This window comes from Chiloscyllium plagiosum, chromosome 5 (assembly GCF_004010195.1).
Source record: "Chiloscyllium plagiosum isolate BGI_BamShark_2017 chromosome 5, ASM401019v2, whole genome shotgun sequence".
NCBI lineage: Eukaryota > Metazoa > Chordata > Chondrichthyes > Orectolobiformes > Hemiscylliidae > Chiloscyllium > Chiloscyllium plagiosum.
The window spans coordinates 52,880,117-52,900,876 of NC_057714.1; the positions used below are offsets into that span (position 1 = coordinate 52,880,117).

Consider the following 20,760-nt stretch of genomic DNA (forward strand, 5'->3'; position numbering starts at 1 on the left):
TCAAGATTTTATAAACCTCTATAATGTCAGCCCTCAGCCTCCAACACTCCAGAGAAAACAGCTCCAGTCTATTCAACCTTTCCCAATAGCTCAAATCCTCCAACCCAGGCAGCAACCTTGTAAGTCTTTTCTGAACCCTTTTTCTGAACCCTTTCAAGTTTCACAACATCTTGCCAATAGGAAGGAGACCAGAATTGCATGCAATATTCCAACAGTGGCCAAACCAATACCCTGTACAGCCGCAACCTGACAATCCAACTCCTGTACTCAATACGCTGACCAATAAAGGAATGCATACCAAACACCTTCTTCACTAATCTATGTACCTGCGACTTCGCTTTCAAGGAGCTATGAACCTGTACTCCAAGGTCTCTTTTTTCAGAAACACTCCCTAGAACCTTACCATTAAGTGTGTAAGTCCTGCTAAGATTTGCTTTCCCAAAAGGCAGCACCTCGCATTTATCTAAATTAATCTCCAACTACCACTTCTCAGCCCATTAGCCCATCTGATCAAGATCCCACTGTAATTTGAAGTAACCTTCTTTGCTGTCCACTAAACCTCCAATTTTGGTGTCATCTGCAAACTTACTAACTAAACCTCTTATGCTCACATCCAAATCATTTAGATAAATGATGAAAAGTAATGGACCCAGCACCAATCCTTGTGGATAATAACTCCTGAACAATCTCTCTGATCCTGAAAACTTTAAATTTGTGGAAAGTCAAATTTCTCCATTTTAAATTTGAGAACAATAAAACACACGTTTTAAAGTTTAATATTATAATTTCTATTTCATTCCCATGTGCAAGGCCCAACTTTTGTTTTGCTTTTTGAAGAAAGATTTTGTAGTGAAGAATAATAATACTTTATACGTTCTGGTTTACTGACACTTATCCACTATGATTCGTTACTTAGCCTGTTTGATGACCTTGCTGTTGCCAGATGCCAGAGATCTCCATAACTGATTTTAGAAAGTACGTAACATTAGGTAAGGTGACATGCATTCTGGAGATCATTAGATTTTTGCAGACAAATTTCTTGGAGGTCAGGGATAAGTGATGTCACTGACAAAATTTGCACCATTTCTTTGACTTTTGAGCTACAAGATTCTACCTTCCTACACAAACGTCAATTTTTGAAAAATTTCAGCTCAAAAAAAATCTATTACGAGAAAATGTGAATGAACCTGAACCTTTCTTGAAGTAGAATTTTTTTTTTTTTTAAAACTTCTATTGAAGCCTAAATGTGAAGTCAAATGCCAGTTCCTTCATATTGTCTACAAAAATCATATCTTAGTAACCACACAACCTCTGCAAACCAGATTTTCTGGACAGAACGAAGTTTAGATGAACGTACTAGCACCTACTTACTCTATGCATTTTGAAGAATTGCTGTACACTCTGATACAGGTGTCAAGCAAGTTATTATGAAGGGTGTTTCAGGATTTTGATCTAGCAATGACAATGGAACTGTGATATCGTGATCAATTAAGATGGAGAGATTTGGAGGACAACTGGTGGATGAAGTTGGCCCCATTAATGTGTTGTCCTGGTCAAAGAATCCAGAGAAAAAGTTCCTAAGTTGCACCTTGTAAGTCACTTTCTACTGATAACATAACAAGAAAATATTTGTGGCAAACTGGGTGCTAATTAAGGGAATGTTTTGTCTCAAAATTGTCAAGCTGATTGAGGTAAATGGCAAATATTCCAATAACTCATGATTTAAGCTCTGCAGATGGTGGAAACATCAAGTCACATGATGCGTCACTTGCTGCAGTACACCAAACCTCGGGCTTTGGAAGCCAGAGTAATTTTATGCATCTAGTCCATAAAACCTTTCTGGTCAGTACCAGGCCTGTCCAACAGACACCATCTGAACTATAGGACAACTGCTGGCAGGGTTCGGCAGTTAGAATCACAGAATCGTACACTGCAAAATGGAGGAATGGGTGTTAAGCAGGCCACACAACATGAGCATTAGATTGGATGGAGGAAGTACCTTCACAGCCATCCTGCACTGCTCTTCAGTGATATCAATCACAAAACTTCCAAGTGAGAGTGCAGGAGTGAGGAATAGTAACAGACTGGGAGACCGACTCGGTTGATGGATGCTTGGATGAATGTTTGGCTGAGGGTCTGTGTGGATGGTCACATGCCTTACTGATGGGAGTCCATGTGTGGGTGAGTCAGCGAGTAACTGGAGGTAGTTGATGAATGTGAGAAACTGGAGGTTGGACGAGAATAGGACTGAGACAGTCACAAACATAACCTTCACTCTTTTCCCATTCTCCAATACACGACACATGCAAACAACATACTGGAGTGAACTTCTGTAACCCGGTCACATCAAATTGATGACAACTAGAGACAGGAAACACAATGCCTAAATCCTGTTAATAAATTCAATAAAGTCAGCAAATTTCACCTTAACAATTTGAATCTCCAAAAATTTCCATTGTATAAAGAAAATGGGGAGCAGGTACTGTCATAGAATTATCAGTGAATTAGCAATTCAGAAGCTCAGTCTCAAATTCTGAGAACATAAGTTTCAATCTGACCGTAGCACATGGCAAAATTTGAATTCAACAAAATCTAAGATTAAAGTTAGCCTGATAGAAAACATGTAACTATCTTTGCTTGTCACAAAACCCCATCTGGTTCACTATTGTCTTTTAGGGAAGGCAATCTGCAAACCTCACTGATCAGGTCTACATCTGACTCCAGACTCTGTAGTTGACGCTGTAATGGGTAAACTAGCCATTCAGTTTCAGGGTAATTTGCGATGGGAAATAAGCGCTGGCCTAGTCAGCAATACTTAAATCCCAATAACAATCATTAAAAATATTAAAACGATAGATTAAAAGATTTAACAAGGACGGGAATACTAATTTATCATGGAAATGGCAGACAGTAGGATCAGACTAAAAGCATAGCTGGTAGTCAGGAGGACAGAAGACAAAACTAGTGGTTGATCATAAAGGTTAAAGTCAAAGGAAGCATATTCCATGAGATTTACTATTCTATCCAAAATGACATTCTCATATATTGTAAGGTACAGAATTGAATTGAATTGAATTGAATTGGAGTACATCTCAACTGGAAAATAATTCATTAATAAGCACGTACATCTAAATGGCAAAACATTCAACAGCTTTGCCAGAACCAGGGAATCAGAAGGTTGATCAGAAACACCTCAATTGATAAATACATCACTGTAGTCAAGAAAGAACTGTTTTCCATTAGTATATTCCGTGTGCACGATCCAAGCAATTCTTCTTCAAATCTGGAACAAGAGGGATACTTCTATATTGTGCTTGGCATTCAACATTCTAGTCTTTGTACTTCGCATAAGGTTTCCTCTGATTTGTTGAGTCCAGAGAAGGCAACATATTTCAAAAATTTGTGTGATGATAAAGAACGATTCAGTTGTTAGGCATGTTGCAGCACTTAATGCAAACTTTTAAGTCAGAATTGGACAGTGCCAGCACCTATGTTGGAACCTACACGGCACAAATCCACAAAGCAAACGGAATTTGCAGGGTGGCACAGTGGCCCAGTGGTTAGCACTGCGGCCTCACAGTGCCAACGACCCAGGTTCAATTTCCACCTCAGGCAACTGTCTGTACGGAGTTTGCACATTCTCCCTGTGTCCGCGTGCTTCGGTTTCCTTCCACAATCCAAAGCGGTTCAGGTCAGGTGAATTGGTCATGCTAAATTGCCCATAGTATTAGATGCATTAGTGAGGGGTAAATATAGGGTAGGGGAATGGTCTGGGTAGGTTACTCTTCAGAGGGTCAGTGCAGACCTGTTTGGCCAAATAGCCTGTTCCCATACTGGAAGGAATCTAATTGCTAGCAGCTTAAGAATAACTTGATACGTAGGTTCATGAATCTGTCATGACCAATTTGTTTTTGTTGAGGATAACCATATTACTGCAGTTCTGTTGAAGTCGCGTGGTATCCACTGAAGTGGTAGTTGAGAACACGGAATTTGAAACAAACAGATCAGCTATGATCTTACTGATTGGTAGGGCACGTTTGAGAGACAAAATGATCTATTTCCACTCCTATTTCTTATGTCCTTATGTTCACATGAACCATTCAATTCAGTCAAACAATTTAAGCTCATTAGTCAGTTAAGTAATACATACTGAGGACAAAGGCACATCTATATAATAGAGAGAAATAAATGGAAAGCAGCAGCACCTTGTTATTTCATCTTTTATGTGGAGGTGCCGATGTTGGACTGGGGTGAACAAAGCTAAAAATCACACAACACCAGGTTATAGTCCAACAAGTTTATTTGGAAGTACAAGCTTTTGCAGCATTGCTCTTTCGTTAGGTAGCTAGTGGGGCAGGATCACTGAACACAGAATGTTTAGTAAAAGGTCAAAGTGTCATACAACTGGCACGATGTAATGAACAAACCTAGATTACTGTTAAGTCTTTAATGACTTAGAATAGGGATGCAGGTTTCGAGTGATTAATACATTGCTCAATACATTTATCGGTTGTATGAACTTTGATCGTTTACTATAAATTATGCGTCCTATGATCCTGCCCCACTAGCTACCTGACAAAGGAGCCGCACTCTGAAAGCTTGTACTTCCAAATAAATCTGTTGAACTATAACCAATTGTTGTGTGATTTTTAACTTACTCTTTTGTAATACCTGGGTATTCTGCAAGTTTACAGTAATTTTTCACATATAAATGCTTATGTGCAAGAATTGTAATTACTGTTGATACATCATGAAGTTTCAAAATGAGGTATATCGAACAATAGCTGTACCTGAAAATTATGACACTTCAGTTGCTGAATAAGGTAAAATATTTAAGTACAAAAATCAGATGGGGATAAGAACAAATTTGAGTGAGGGGATAATTATGACCCTATTTTGAGGTGATTAAAAATCTGTACAACTGTTTGAACAGAAGACAGCATCAAACTAAACACAATAAAAGTATAAGGAAAAATTGTGTCTTCACCTTACCTGACTGTCAGAATGTGCATTGGCTGAGAACGCCGCAGCTTCTGTCTTGGTGATATTGGTTGTGGCGACTTTGTTTCTGAACTTGCCAACTGACCACAGGCAAGTTGACCATTTTGGATAAGCGCAACAGTTTCTGACTGAGTACAGCACATAGAATATAAACTGTCAAATGAAGAGTTCATATCATTCACCAAAGCCTCCAGGTCGACATCATCATCTGCAAGAAAAATAGCACAACATTTTTGAATCTTCTTTAGATTTATTTTCATTAAGTATTTTCAACTTCTGCACATATGTGGCTCCAGAGAGTGTTTTCATTGGAGCCGTTTCACAGCTCCATGCAGTAAACTATATTTGGAAGCATGCACAAGGTTTTGTGGTAACCAAATGTTATTTGGATTTGTACAAGGCAAATCACTTTAAAAATCTCCAGTTCCATAAGCAAAAATACACTTCCACTTTTATGAAAGCAATGTCTCTATTTCCTGAGATAAATATGAAGTCGGAAAGGTAGACAGATGAGATCAATCTAGAACCTCTGAATAGAGGTTTATCCCAAATGGATGCATATTAACAAGGATCTGACAAGCGTATTTAGCATGACAAATCTCAAAATCCCACTTAGCTCGGTGACCATATTTACTTGGTTAGAAGCCCCGTTTGAAATGTGAATGAGGATATTTCCCTTTGGTAATTGAAATGCTGCACGATGACGGATGCCAACCTTTGGGAGAGATGCAAAACTAAAGTTCCATCCGCTTGCTTATGTGGACATGAAAGATCCTACAGCTATTTGTGAGAGAGCCAAGACGTTCAGTGTTAGTACTAAGCTATCTTTCAGTAACATCTCTTCAAGTGTGTTGCCAGGATGCAAATTTGTTTGAACAGGAAGTCAGTGCCATTGACAACATCATTATACACAGTAACACAATGGAATCTGATGCGCACTCCCTCACCCCTTCATTCTCCACTCACTTTGCTAGCTGCTCTGTTCCCCATTTCCTTTGCCACCCTGTTCTGCACACCATTCACCCTGTGAAGAATCTGTGCCTTTTGGTTATTGTATCAGTGAATTAATAATTTTATATATTATCCTTATGGATCCTATTAAAATCTGTTCACAAATGGCTTTAAGAGGTGTCTTTTGTCCTGCTTTTTTTTTGAAGAGAGGTTTTGAGCCATAGGTAAAGAGCTGTCTCCTCTGAGCCAATTAGGTAAACAGCTTGTGAGGCCTTGGGCTTCCTTTTAAGTTGGAACAATAGAAGCAGCATGAGTGCAGTCAGATTCCCAAAGAACCAGAGTTTCAGTTTAGCTTGCAGCAGTTGTTGGAGATTTTAAGTTGGCTGTGGAAGATGTCTTCAAGGAGAAAGTGAGGACTGCAGATGCTGGAGATCAGAGCTGAAAATGTGTTGCTGGAAAAGCGCAGCAGGTCAGGCAGCATCCAAGGAACAGGAGAATCGACGTTTTGGGCATAAGCCCTTCTTCAGGAATGAGGAAAGTGTGTCCAGCAGGCTAAGATAAAAGGTAGGGAGGAGGGACTTGGGGGAGGGGCGTTGGAAATGAGATCGGTGGAGGGAGGTTGGAGGAAGAGCGCCTCATCTTCTGCCTGGGAACCCTCCAACCACAAGGGATGAACTCAGATTTCTCCAGTTTCCTCATTTCCCCTCCCCCCACCTTGTCTCAGTCAAATCCCTCAAACTCAGCACCGCCTTCCTACCCTGCAATCTTCTTCCAGACCTCTCCGCCCCCACCCCTCTCCAGCCTATCACCCTCACCTTGACCTCCCTCCACCTATCGCATTTCCAACACCCCTCCCCCAAGTCCCTCCTCTCTATCTTTTATCTTAGCCTGCTGGACACACTTTCCTCATTCCTGAAGAAGGGCTTATGCCCGAAACGTCGATTCTCCTGTTCCTTGGATGCTGCCTGACCTGCTGCGCTTTTCCAGCAACACATTTTCAGCTGTGGAAGATGTGTCTCTGTCAGAATTTTCTATTATAGCTAAAAGTTGAAGTTTGCTCTGCCAGAATTGCATGGAATTTATCTTTGCCATAGGTGTGCTTATGGGATGCTACTATATTGAAACAGTTGCTGTTTCGGAGCGAAAGAATCTACAATTCTGTTAAGATTTCCAAATGAGTTAAAGTTATACCAATTCTTCTTTATTTTGTTTATATTTTAATGGGGGTAAGAGTAAAGTATGTTTTGCTTAAAGCTGAGTAGTGTGACCAATCAAATTACAGCCGGCACACAGCACCTAATAGCAGCCTTTAAATAAGATAAGAGTTCAGATCTAGGTTATTTCCTTGATATATGTGAAGGGTGTTTGGTCTGGTCCATAACAGCAAGCATATTTTCAGTTCAATACTATATCCTTTTCATGGTGGTATTGACATGGCTGAGAGTGCTTCCCTTGTAGGTGTGTTACTTGCAAATACCGTCTCAAAACAAAACTCCACAACAGATTATCTGGAATTTCTTTCAGTCCTGTCAATACACAAGTTTACCCCGATAATTGTAATTATACTTAAACAAAAAGACCTCATCAGTTATCAAGTGCTTTGGGAGATCTCAGTTGACAAAGATATATTTACATGCAAGCTTTTTTATTTTTACCCAAGAGTGACTGAATCAGTTCATGAAAATGAAATGGGTAGACATTCGCAAGTTAAATCTACTTTGAAAACCAACAAAAAAAACAGAGACTCAGCCAAGTCACAGGAAAGATAAGAGACTTAATATCTTGCAGCAAGTGTGCCCAAGCCATAAGAAAGTTAGGAAAGAATACATAAACCAAATAATTAAGACATATAGTATAGATATACTGAAATGAAGTTAGCCAAATACATATGGAGAAAGAACAGGAGATGTTGATAGAATTTAAGTGGATATAAAGCATAAGTATGCTCATGTGGAGAATGAACATTGGCATAAGATCACTGCAATTTTGTTTTACTTTGTGTGGTACAAAGAGTACATAACATTATACAATAGCTTGATTTTTCTTGCTTGGGAAAACATGCCTTATATTAGAGTGACTGAATTACCAACTGACCCAACAGCATGTGGAATGGCAGACTTCTCTCAAAATAGAGCTTTACCACTCAGTTCAAAATCTTTAATATAAATTTTTATCGGTTCATTTTAACAGACAATGAAAAACTGTTGAGTGATGAAACTTGCATGGAAGAATTCCTTGCCCAGAAAAAGGAAAGCAATATAGCCTTACACAGCAGATACTGATTTATGAGATTTATCTTTACAGTTAAACATTTTTTTTGAAAAAATAGAGATTACTGTGGCAGAACAGTGCTCAAATAAAGACTCGTTTATTTTTGTCCCATGACTGAGGAGGAAATGCAAAACAAGCCTGGGTGGTTTAACAACACTGTGAACATTCTTATTTTGTGCTATCAAAGCTAAATTGTATTTAATTTAAATTAATTTCAATTCACTCAGCTTCAGTAATTGCTCAAGCTCGTAAAGACCAACTTCTACTGGACCTTGGACTGTTTTCTCATGAGAGAATGAGGGTCACCACCTCAAGCGAGGAAGAGGTTGAGAAGGAGTTTCCTTCATGGTGATCTCAGCTGGTGTGGCAATTAAACCCACACTGTTGGCATCACTCTGCATCATAAACCAGTCATCCAGCCAACTAAGCTAACTGACCCCTGCTCCAACTGAAACACCAAAAAACAATTATTTAAACAGAGACATGAATAAAAGGTGGTCACCCAAAAAGTGAATAAAATGATTTGGACAGACTAGGAGAGTGGGCAAAGTAGTTGCAGATGGAATACAATGTAGTGAAGTGTGAAGTTAAACATTTTTGACAGGAATAAGTGGGGAAGACCATTTTCTATGTCAAAAACGACTTTGGAAATCTGAAGCACAAAGGGACTTGGGAGTCCTGGCTCAGGATTCTCTTAATAACAACATGCGGGTTCATTCGGTAGTTAGCATTCATTTCTAGAGGGCTGGAACAGAAGAGCAGAGATGTACTGCTGAAGCTGTAAAACGTTCTGGTCAGACTGCATTTGGAATATTGTGAGCAGTTTTCAACCCCCATCTAAGGGAGGATCTACTGGCCTCGAACAAAGTCCAAAGGAGTTTGCAAGAATGATCCCAGGGATCATCTTATGAGAAGCAGTCGAGCACTCTGGGTCTGTACTCAATGGAGTTTAGAAGGATGAGAGAGGATCGGACTGAAACTTATAGAATACGGAGAGGATTCAAAACAGCGGATGTGGAGAAGATATTTCCACTGCTGAGAGAGATTAGGACCTGAGGACACAAACTCAGAGTGAAGGCAAGACCTTTTAGATGTGGTGAGGAGGACTTTCTTCACCAAGAGACTGGTCAATCTGTAGAATTCTTTGCCACACAAAACTGTGGAGGTAAAGTCACAGTGTATTTAAGACATAGATAGGTAAGTTCTTGGTTAGTAATGGTTAAAGGGAGAAGGCTGGGAATGAGGTTGGAGAAACACATCAACCATGATTGAATGGCAGAATAGACTTGATGGGCCGAATGACTGAATTCTGCTCCAATATCTCATGAACTAAAAGGATACTACTATTATACATTATTGAAGAATGCAAAATTTCTAGTTCAAAATAGGAATCATTTCCACTAATGTATTGCATTTAGTCATATAGCAAATACTATAATGCACCTCACTTACATTACTTGGCCTGATACAACACAAGCATACTGAATATAAATGATTTTAACCTCTATTTCTCTACCTACAGTCCCTCACATACTCAAAAATACACAAGTCCCACACTGCATATCTTAGTTAAATGTATTTTTTTCCATAACTATTAAATTCTTTTAATTTGAAAAATAATCTTTGATTTGAAAACAATTACAACCATCTGAGTAAATGAGCAAACAGGAGCGGAACATGTCCAGAGATGAAATAGGCAATCCCATGCCCAATGAAATCCTGGTAGGATTGAATCACTCTCTAGTAAGTCAATTAAGTAGGTTAAATAGATTAAACCAAATTTACCTTGTTAAGATTTCAATAGCTCCATACTTTTGCATAATTTCCCCAGTTTGTGTTGCTATCTTCTCAATCTCATACAAAAGATGTACAGTTGGGCATCCAACACAACTGTAACATTTTTCTCCACTATTATTCAAAACATTTTTTTTAACCTCGACAATACTGCCCCCCTTGAAAACCAAGACTCCACTCCATGTCTTTATTAGCTGCAGAGTGTTATCGCTAACACTCCAAGCTGCAACACCAACTCAACTCTCCACAATCCATAATCTATCGAAAATACCACAGCTTGTGCTCACATTCTCTGTGCAGACAATAATAATAGTGATGTTATACCAATGTTCATCATTTATGATGATGTGAAAGTGCCTCTTTTGGTGTCTGCACATGCACTGTTGATGAACACAAGTTAGGAAATTGCTGTCCACTTTGTCCTTCTCAATCACAGACCTCGCTACACTAGCACACTGTTCATAGCATTTAAAATACACTCATCAACAAAACTAGAACAAGTCAAATTTTCATAAGTCAATTACCACCACCAAATAACTACCAGAGACTAAAAAATTACCTTTATACATAGCGTCATATTCAGATTTTGATTATTGTCAATCTTTTAAAAATTACTTTCGTTTTCATCCTAACTCCTGCATTTGACACCATGTCCTATCAAAGACTGGCCTTGATCACACAGGTCCCAAATTACCTAAGAATTCATCCCGCTCTCAGATTGCTAAATACTGCAAGCTGCTATACAGATGTCCATGAAATGGCTATAGTCAGCTGCAGGCAGTTATTTAAACACTGATGTTAAAATTTCATCACGTCCTACAATTCCATCACTGTCCTACCACTGGTGGTATTGCTCTGGTCAAATGTCTATGGCTACACTTCTTAATTTTCTCTTGCGCTTAAACATCTCTCCAACTCGCAATAGAATCCTCTTCTTCAGCTATTTTTTTTTCCCCAAGAAATTCTCTTATTCAGGCCGCCCATCAGAATCTGAAAGACCTCTTCAATTCCCAAGAGCTAACTCACAGTTTTCCTTGGTCCAGGTAATGCCTTCTCATATTTCCCCATACAGAACTATGCAAATGTAAATCTTACTTGTTGGAAGGGAAAGAGAAAATAGATCAGAAAAGGAAATATTTTAAAGATACATGGAATAAAATAACCTCCTGGAGATAAATGGAGTATATTTCAACATGTGAAGGAGAATAGATTATCAAATTTGAACTTTTTTTTAATTAAATATTTTAAGCCCTGAATAAATACCTGAACAGAACAACATAGGAAAACTCCAAAAATATGATAGCGATTAGAGGAGTCTTTAGTATATTTCTTACACCAGTCCTTGAACAAAAACGTAACATCTAGATAGACCTCTGTCATCACCTGTGTATTGAAGGAAGATTGGAAGATTATGGCCAGTGTTTCTGCAATTTATAAATCAACCTCCTTCGATGTATCCCATCTGGTCCTTGTCAATTATTTAACTTACAAGTCTAGCTGGCTGTGAAATACCTCATTTTTCTTGGGTAGTGTCACCCTCCTTGGTAAAGATACATGCAGTGGATTCATTTAATCATGGCCCCAACTGACTGTATAAAAACCCTATGTGCTCCCTTGTCAGTTTCACTCTTCCTTTTCCCACCTTTTTGTATTTTGGACTCCTTTTATTTTGTTAGCTTTGTGTATTCTGTTTTTTCTTGTTTCTTAGGAACATATCCCCTTTGAATTTTGGGTATTCAGCCTGGTTCTCAATTTATATCATCCATATCCATTCATATTCTTGACTAATACAAGACTCACTGGCTTGAGTTTTGAAACTTTCAACTAATCAAGCATCACAGCCTTTTAGGAGATAACTCTAAATTTACACTGCCCTTAAGGGGAAACGAAGTGCCTCCCACTTTCATCCTAAATTGGTCAGGTTGTAATTACAAAATTATGTTCCCTGGTTTTGAGGTAGACTTTGAACTTATGACTTTTTTACTAAAGGTAAGGGTACTACATCAACACTGACACCCAACTATACTATTTTTTCACTTAATTGCTAGCTCCGTTATACATATGACTCTTGAAGTAATACAAAAACAGAAAGTACTGCAGAAACTCAGCAAGTTTAGTCATACAGAGAAACAAAGTTCAAGTTTTGAGTCCAGTGATCTGTCAGAAAGGTCACTGGACTCAAAACATTTGAGGGCTGTTCTGTCTCTGCAGATACTTCCACATCTGTCGAGTTTCTCCCACTCTTTGGTTTTGCTTCCAGCAACTGCAATTCTTGATATTATTTTACTCTTTACATGATGTTCCGTTTGTATTGAATTATTATACAAGGATACTGATGTACAATAGTACAAATTTATTGAATGCAACTAAAAACTGTTGCCATCCTGTCAGCTCCATCAGTTTCAGACTGACCATAAAATCAAAGTACTGCATTCTAACCAACCTATGATTAGTTTCCTTAACTGCTTCTGTTTGAGAACGTGAGCATTTCTGACGAATGCTTACTTCTATCATGGATGCCCCAAAAATTATTATACAGCAGCACTAACTGCTTGGCAATGCAATGTGTCTTAAAGCAATAACCAAGAAACAAATACTAACCCTGGTGGTTAGGTGAATTACGGTTACAAGAAGCTTGGAAACCAGGTCCAATCCCTTCTCTTGGTCTATGAGATGTCCGGTCAACATTATCCTGAAAGAGAATGCAAAAATCAAATACATATTCACAGTTAAAATGATTTCTTAACCAAATTTCCCATGGTGCCGTTTTTCAGTGATGACATCAACATTATTAAATCAATCATATCATTAATGCCATAATTTCGAAAAAAATGTATTAACATGATGATCAGCAAAAAACAAAACCATCTGTACAAAAGCCCCCATTTCAGCAGTGGAAAACTAAAAAGAGTAGTAATCATTTAAAAATAGTGTTTGAGCAAACAGAACTTTTTCGCCCATATGCAATAATGGAGACACTAGCGTAGTGTCATTGTCACTAGACCACTAATCCAGAGATCAGGAGAATCGATGTTTCGGGCATAAGCCCTTCTTCAGGCTTATGCCCGAAACGTCGATTCTCCTGTTCATTGGAAGCTGCCTGACCTGCTGCGCTTTTCCAGCAACACATTTTGAGCTCTGATCTCCAGCATCTGAAGTCGTCACTTTCTCCACTAATCCAGAGACCCAATTAATGCTCTGAGGGCCCAGGTTCAAATTCAACAAAACACGAAATTCGAAGTCAAATGATGATCGTGAAACCATCGTCAATTATTGTTAAAATCCAAGTCACTAGTGTCCACTAGGGAAATACAAAGAGGAAAAGTAAGTCATTCAATCTTTTTATGCCTGCTCCACCATTCAATATGATCATGACTGATTATCCAATGCAGTACTTTGCTCCCACATTCTTCCCACATCCTGAGGACTGTATCTAATTCCTGCTTGATCACATTCAATGTTTTAGCCTTGAATGCTTTCTGAAGCAAAGCATTTCACATGCTCGCCAGGGAAAACCAATTGTCCTAATCTAAGTTTTAAATGGCCTACCCGTGTCATTAAACTGTGGCCCCCAGTTCTGGACTTCCCAGTCATTGGAACAACCTTCCTGCTTTTACCTTATCCGGGCCCATTAGAATTGTATAGGCTTCTATGAGATTCCCTCCTAGTTCTAAAGACCGGTGAACCTAACATTAACCAATCCAGTCCCTCTTCACCCATCAGTCATGCAATCCCAGAAATCAACTTGGTAACCCTTCATTGTACTCCCTTCATAGCCAGAACTTCATTCCCCAGATAAGGAAAACTAAAACTGCACAAATAATTCAGACACAGTTTCACCAAAGTCCTATACAATTGCAGCAAGATTCCCTGCTCCTGCACATGAATCATCATGCTATGAAAGGTAACATATCAGCTGCCTTCACCATCTGCTGCACTTGAATGCTTAATTTCTGTGACTGGAGCACAAGAAAACTAGGTCTTTTTCCCAAAATATTGCCATTCAGACAATAAACTATTCCAAAGTATTTCCACTTGTATCTAAATAATATTTCATCTGCTATGCATTTGCCCACTCGCTCAACTCGTCCTAATCTGAAACATCTCTGCATCCTCCTCACAGTTCACTCTCTTTCCCAGTATTGTGTCATCTGCAAACTTAGAGATGTTACATTTAGCTCCTGCATCTAAATCACATATTGGAAACAACTGGGATTCAAAGAAAAATGCTATCCCTTCCTGATATGGTTTACATGTGACTCCAGGGCCAAAGCAATATAAATAACTCTTCGGTGCTCTCTGAAGTGGCCAAGTAAGCCATTCAGTTGTATCAACCACTAAAATCTCTAAGCAGCAAATGGCACTGGATGGTCACCTGGCATCCATGAAAGCACCAGAAATGAAAAGCCTGTCAAATCCTGTCAGACGTGCAACATCCTCCTTAGGGGCTAGTGCAAAAACAGAAAACTGTCTCTCAAACCATTCAAACAACAATCTGATCTAGGTATAGTTTCAGAATCACATCTTACGCACAATGTCCAAGAAAATACCATCATCACATGGACAAATTAGTGGAATAAGATCGGAGAACTGAACGCCAGACTTTAAAAATCAGTATGGGAGAAATAGTTTGTTGTGATCCTTACTTAAATAAGGAGAACAAAACTGCAAACAATATTCACGATGTGGTCTCATTAATATCATTACTTTTATAATAAATTCCACTCATAATAAGGAATAGCATTCCATTAACCTTCTTAAATCACTTGCTGTAGCATGCTAACATTCTGTGACTCAACACCTAGATCATCCTGTATCTCAGAATTCTGTGATCACTTAAATAATACTTTGATTTTCTATTCTTTCAAACATTCTACTATCTATCAGGTTATTCCCCATTCACGTAATCTGCCCACCTTGGTCTGCATCTTATTAGATCATTCTGACATCACACTTTCCTTCCTAAATTTGCACATAGCCACCATATCTTCAATCCCTTCAGCATTCATGCCCACATTGTTTCCCTTTGTTAAGTTTAAAATACTAGTCTAAACATGCCCACTACTGAACTAAACTTTCTCCCTTTTCAAATCAATGTAAACTTAAATCGCATTATGATTACTGCTACCTCACAATGACTTTGAGGTCAAGAATTAATCCTGCCACATTACACCATGCCAAGTTGAGTATAGCCTGCTCTTTGGTCAGTTTCAGAACATGCCATTCTAAGAAGCTCTCTCCAAAAGGTTCTATGAATTTCTCCTGTTCCCTGGATGCTGTCTGACCTGCTGCGCTGTTCCAGCAACACATTTTCAGCTCTGATCTCCAGCATCTGCAGACCTCACTTTCTCCTCTATGAATTTCTCATCAAGGTTACTGTTACAAACCTAATTCTTCACGTTTATATGTAGATTAAAGTCACCTATAATTACAGCTGTACATTTATCAAAAATGCCCAATATTTCTCCATATATACTTCTACATTATGGCTGTTGTTCAACATCTGTAGATCACCCACAAGTGACCAATTGTAACTGCTATGCTTCATTACCCAAATGGATTCTACATCCCGAACTCTTGAACAAAAGGGTTACAGTACCAGTGATATCTTTGATTAAGAATGCTGCCCAACTGTTTCTATCAAGCTTCCTACTCTTATCATCTACTCGTACTCAGAACTCAAACCTTGAGATCCTACAGCCCTGTCTACATAAGGCGACCAGATCAAATTTATTCACTTCAATACATGCAATGAATTAATTTATTTTGTTATGGATGTTACATGCTTTCAGATACAGAGCATTTTTTTTGTTATCTTTGTAGCATCTAGTCTTGGTTGCTAATATATTAGCTTTTTTCATTCTGTCCCTTTATGACATTCTCTGATATTCATTTTCCACATAATTATTTTGCTCTCCCACCTCGATTCTGTCCCTTGATTACATTCACCCAGACTTTATCTTTTACATGCTTTGATTAGTTTACAGCCAGTGAGAACATCATTAATATAGTAGTGATAGATGATATTGGTTCAGACAACTAAGATTTAGAATCAGTTTGGGTGGAGATAAATAAAACAGTAAATGGAAAAGAAATAGGTGGGATTAATTTATAGGTTCATGACAATACCAGCCAAGAAACAGTAAGGGCTTTGAGAAAGGTACTGTTTTGATCATGGGGTTTTTAATTTTCATAGATAAGAGACAAATCAAATCAGCAAAGATTGCCGAAAGGAGATGTTCACAGGGTGGATTCAGAATAGTTTCTTAAAACAATATGTTCCAGAACATGGTTCCCAAAATTGGGAGCATAAGACAAGGTTGTCAAGAATTTAAAAATGGACAGCAAGTGCTTCTAAATATATAGCAAAATGTGAGCATTGGTATCGTAGAGAATGAGAGTGGGAGATTTAATGGGAAACATTCAGGAAATGACAGAAATATTAAACAGGCATTTTGTATCTGCCTTCTTAATAGAGGTAAAAAAGCTAAGAAAAATAGAAAAGCTGGGGAGCAAAACCAGAGGAAGTTAAAACAATCTCAACCACTACTGAAAAAGTAACAGGTTTTCTAAAGACTGACACATTGCTTGGAACAGATGGCTTGAACTTGACAGTCTTTAAAAAAATTGGTTGCAGAGTTGTTAGATTAATTGGTTTTATCATTCCATTTATCATTGCCTATATTCTGGAGAGGTCCCCAGCAGATTGGAAAAGCTCAAAATGTACAGGGCGTTTTTGATAAGGGACAGCATTACAGCTGTATTGAGGGAGGATATTCTTGGAAATACATCCAGAGACATTATTTGGGTGGAACCAAGAAATAAGAAAGGGATGATCACCTTACTGTGATTGTATTATGGACCCCCTCGTATCAGAGGGAAATTGAGAAACAAATTTATAAAGGAGATCTCAGTTATCTCTAAGAATAACAGGGAGGTTATGGTAAGGGATTTTAACTTTCCACACGTGAATTGGGACTGTCATAGTGTTAAGGGTTTAGATGGACAGGTATTTGTTAAGTGCGTACAAGGAGATTTTCTGATTCAGTATGTGGATGTACCGAAGAAAGAAGGTGCAAAACTCTACCTATTCTTGGGAAATAAGGCAGGGCAGGTGACTGAGGTGTCAGTGGGGGAGCACTTTGGGGCCAGTGACCTTAATTCTATTAGGTTTACAATAGTGATGGAAAAGAATAGACCAGATCTAAAAGTTGAAGTCCTAAATTGGAGGAAGGCTAGTTTTGACGGTATCAGGCAAGAAATTTCAAAAGTTGATTTTGAGGCAGATGTTTGCACGTAAAGGAACAGTTGGAAAATGGGAAGCATACAAAATGAGATAACGAGAGTCCAGGAACAGTATCTTTCTGTTAGGGTGAAAGGTAAGGGTGGTAGGTACAGGGAATGCTGGATGATGAGAGAAATTGAAGATTTGGTTAAGAATAAGGAGGAAGCATATTGTTAGGTATAAACAGGATAGATCGAGTGAATCCTTAGAAGAGTTTAAAGGCAGTAGGAGTATACTTAAGAGGGAAATCAGGAGGGCAAAACGGGGACATGAGATAGCTTTGACAAATAGGGTTAAGGAAAATCCAAAAGGTTTTTACAAATACATTAAAGGACAAAAGGGTAACTAGGGAGAGAATAGGGTCCCTCAAAGATCTGCAAGTCAGCCTTTGTGTGGAGCCGCAGGAGATGGGGGAGATACTAAACGAGTATTTTGCATTCAGTATTTACGGTGAAGAAGCATATTGAAGATATAGAATGCAGGGAAGTAGATGGTGACATCTTGAAAAATGTCCATATTGCAGAGGAGGAAGTGCTGGATTTCTTGAAATGCATAAAAGTGGATAAATCCCCAGGACCTGATCAGGTGAACCGTAGAACTCTGTGGGAAGCTCGGCAAGTGATTGCTGGGCGCCTTGCTGAGATATTTGTATCATTGACAGTCACAGGCGAGGTGCCGGAAGACTGGAGATTGGCTGATGTGGTGCCAATATTTAAGAAAGGTGGTAAAGACAAGCCAGAAAACTATAGATAAGTGAGCCTGAAATCAGTGGTGGGTAAGTTGTTGGAGGGAATCCAGAGGGACAGGATTAGCATGTATTTGGAAAGGCAAGGACTGATTAGGGATTGTTAACATAGCTTTGTGTGTGGGAAATCATGTTACACAAACTTGATTGAGTTCTTTGAAATAATGAGGGCAGAACAGTAGACATGATCTACATGGACTTCAGTAAGGTGTTTAACAAGGTCTCTCATGGGAGACCGGTTAGCAAGGTTAGATCTCATGGAATACAGGGAGAACTGGCCATTTAGATACAGAACTGGCTCAAAGGTAGTAGACAGAGGGTAGTGGTGGAGGGGTGTTTTTAAAATTGGAGGCCTGTGACCAGTGGAATGCCACAAGGATCAGTGCTGGGTCCACACATTTCGTCATTGATATAAATGTTTTGGATGTGAGCATCAGAGGTATAGTTAGTAAGTTTGCAGATGACACCAAAATTGGAGATGTAGTGGACAGTGAAGAACATTATCTCAGATTACAACAGCATCTTGATCAGATGGGCCAATGGGCTGAGGAGTGGCAGATGGAGTTTAATTTAGATAAATAAGAGGTGCTGCATTTTGGGAAAGCACATCTTAGCAGGACTTATACACTTAATGGTAAGGTCCTAGGGAGTGTTGCTGATCAAAGAGACCGTGGAGTGCAGGTTCATAGCTCCTTGAAAGTAGAGTCCCATGTAGGTAGGATAGTGAAGAAGGCTTTTGATATGCTTTCCTTTATTGGTCAGAGTATTGAGTACAGGAGTTGACACGTCATCTTGCGGCTATACAGGACATTGGTTAGGCCATTTTTGGGATATTGCGTGCAATTCTGGTCTCTTTCATATCTGAAGGATGTTGTAAAACTTGCAAGAGTTCAGAAAAGATTTCCGAAGATATTGCCAGGGTTGGAGGATTTGAGCTAAGGGAGAGGTTGAATAAGCTGGGGCTGTTTTCCCTGGAGCGTCAGAGGCTGAAGGGTGACCTTATAGAGGCTTATAAAATCATGATGGACATGGATAGGATAAATAATCAAAGTCTTTTCCCTGAAGTGGGGGAGTCCAGAACTAGATGGCATAGGCTTAAGGTGAGAGGGGAAAGATATACAAGAGACCTAAGGGGTAACATAATCACGCAAAGGATGAAGAGTGTATGGAATGAGCTGCCAGAGGAAGTGGTACAATTGCAGCATTTAAAAGGCATCTGGATGGGTACAAGATTAGGAAGGGTTTGGAGGGATATGGGCCAAGTGCTGGCAATGGGACTAGATTAGGTTGGGATATCTGGTCAGCATGGACGAGTTGGACCGAAGGGCCTGTTTCCATGCTGTAAATCTCTATCACTCTAATAGAAGGGGGCAGAAATCCTCCAAAGACCAGTTAGCCTAAAATCTGTCATTTTGAAAATGCTAAAATCCAAACAATAAAAGCCATTCAGAGAAAGTGGTACAAACAATATAGTTAGAAAATCATTATATCATCAGATACAATCAACATGGCTCTGACAAAGAGCAATCATTGGCAAAGTTGTTGAAGTCAAGCACAAATGGGAACTAGCAATGGAAATCATTACCCCAGACAATGGAGGAGACTGGCTCATCAAATATATTTTAAGCCTTACTTCAACAGATATTTTCTTAACAAGGAAGTAACATGTCATGGGGATTTAAAGAAAGTGGAGTTGAGGCCACATCAGATCAACCACAAATAATGGAACAGATTTGAAGGATCAAATAACTTACTGCTACTCCTATTTTTGATAATCTAATGATAATCTTTATCAAATAGCAATGATTATCCATAACTCCACAATAGCTCTCATGCAAGTGCAGATGCAGTCAGGCATGCATCTGCTCTGCCATATCCATTTGAATGCTCGGTATCCTCTTCACAGGACATGCAAGTTCTGAATCAGCTGAAGTTTTGAGGTAGAGCCTATTGAAATAGTCAGGGTGATTAATATATTTTGGTTAGCTCACCATTTAACTTCCTCCATCCATCACTATTTTTTTTAACTCAGTCAACTGCAGATGTATGCTGCTGCTGCTATCCAAATTTACTAAACAGGCTTCAAATTAGTAGGCAAATCTATTAATTGCCTGTTACAGCCCCATACATATATCAACCATATTTTCTTCATCTACCCTTTCCATTGCTTAATCAAAGAACTCAAATTAACTAAACATTATTTGTCTTTTAATTAATTTGTGTTGACTTTCCTAATTTAATTCATACTTGTCCAAGTGAGATAATGCTGTCTCAAATTATGGTCTTCCCAACGAAGGTTAAGCTTTAATTACTTGTTGCTTGGTATATCTTTACACAGCTTTTGAACAAACCAACATACATGTAAATCTACAATCTTCTGGTACAACTCCTGTATTTGAAGAGAATCAGAAAATTACAACCACTTTCTCTGAATGGCTTTTATTCCTCCAAGATCCTCAGATCCACCCCATCAGAACCAGGTGACTTATCGAATTTATACACCAACTATCTAAACATCATCTTCTTTGATTATGGCATTGGTAGCATTTCCTTTGATAAAGACAAATTCAAAGTGACCATTTAGTCCTTCAGACATGGCCTCTGCCTCCATGAGTAAATTCCCATTTTGGTTTATGATCTGCTCAACTCTTTACCTTATGCCTTCAGAAGGGCTTTGGATTCCTTTTTCCCCATCTCTCTGTTACTCTTATTT

At 38.8% G+C, this 20,760-nt stretch overlaps 1 protein-coding gene across 4 annotated transcripts in view; it reads right to left on the bottom strand.

The window, feature by feature from the left end:
- The window catches only part of LOC122549906 (growth factor receptor-bound protein 10-like), a 200,285-nt gene that overhangs the window by 117,292 nt on the left and 62,233 nt on the right, over positions 1 to 20,760 (bottom strand). For all 4 annotated transcript variants that reach the window (XM_043690121.1, XM_043690122.1, XM_043690120.1 and 1 more), the window contains 2 exons: positions 12,619 to 12,709; positions 4,993 to 5,209 (listed from right to left, as the gene is read on the bottom strand). In XM_043690121.1, the coding sequence (XP_043546056.1) occupies positions 4,993 to 5,209; positions 12,619 to 12,709 (308 nt within the window). The remainder of the gene's footprint in view (positions 1 to 4,992; positions 5,210 to 12,618; positions 12,710 to 20,760) is intronic.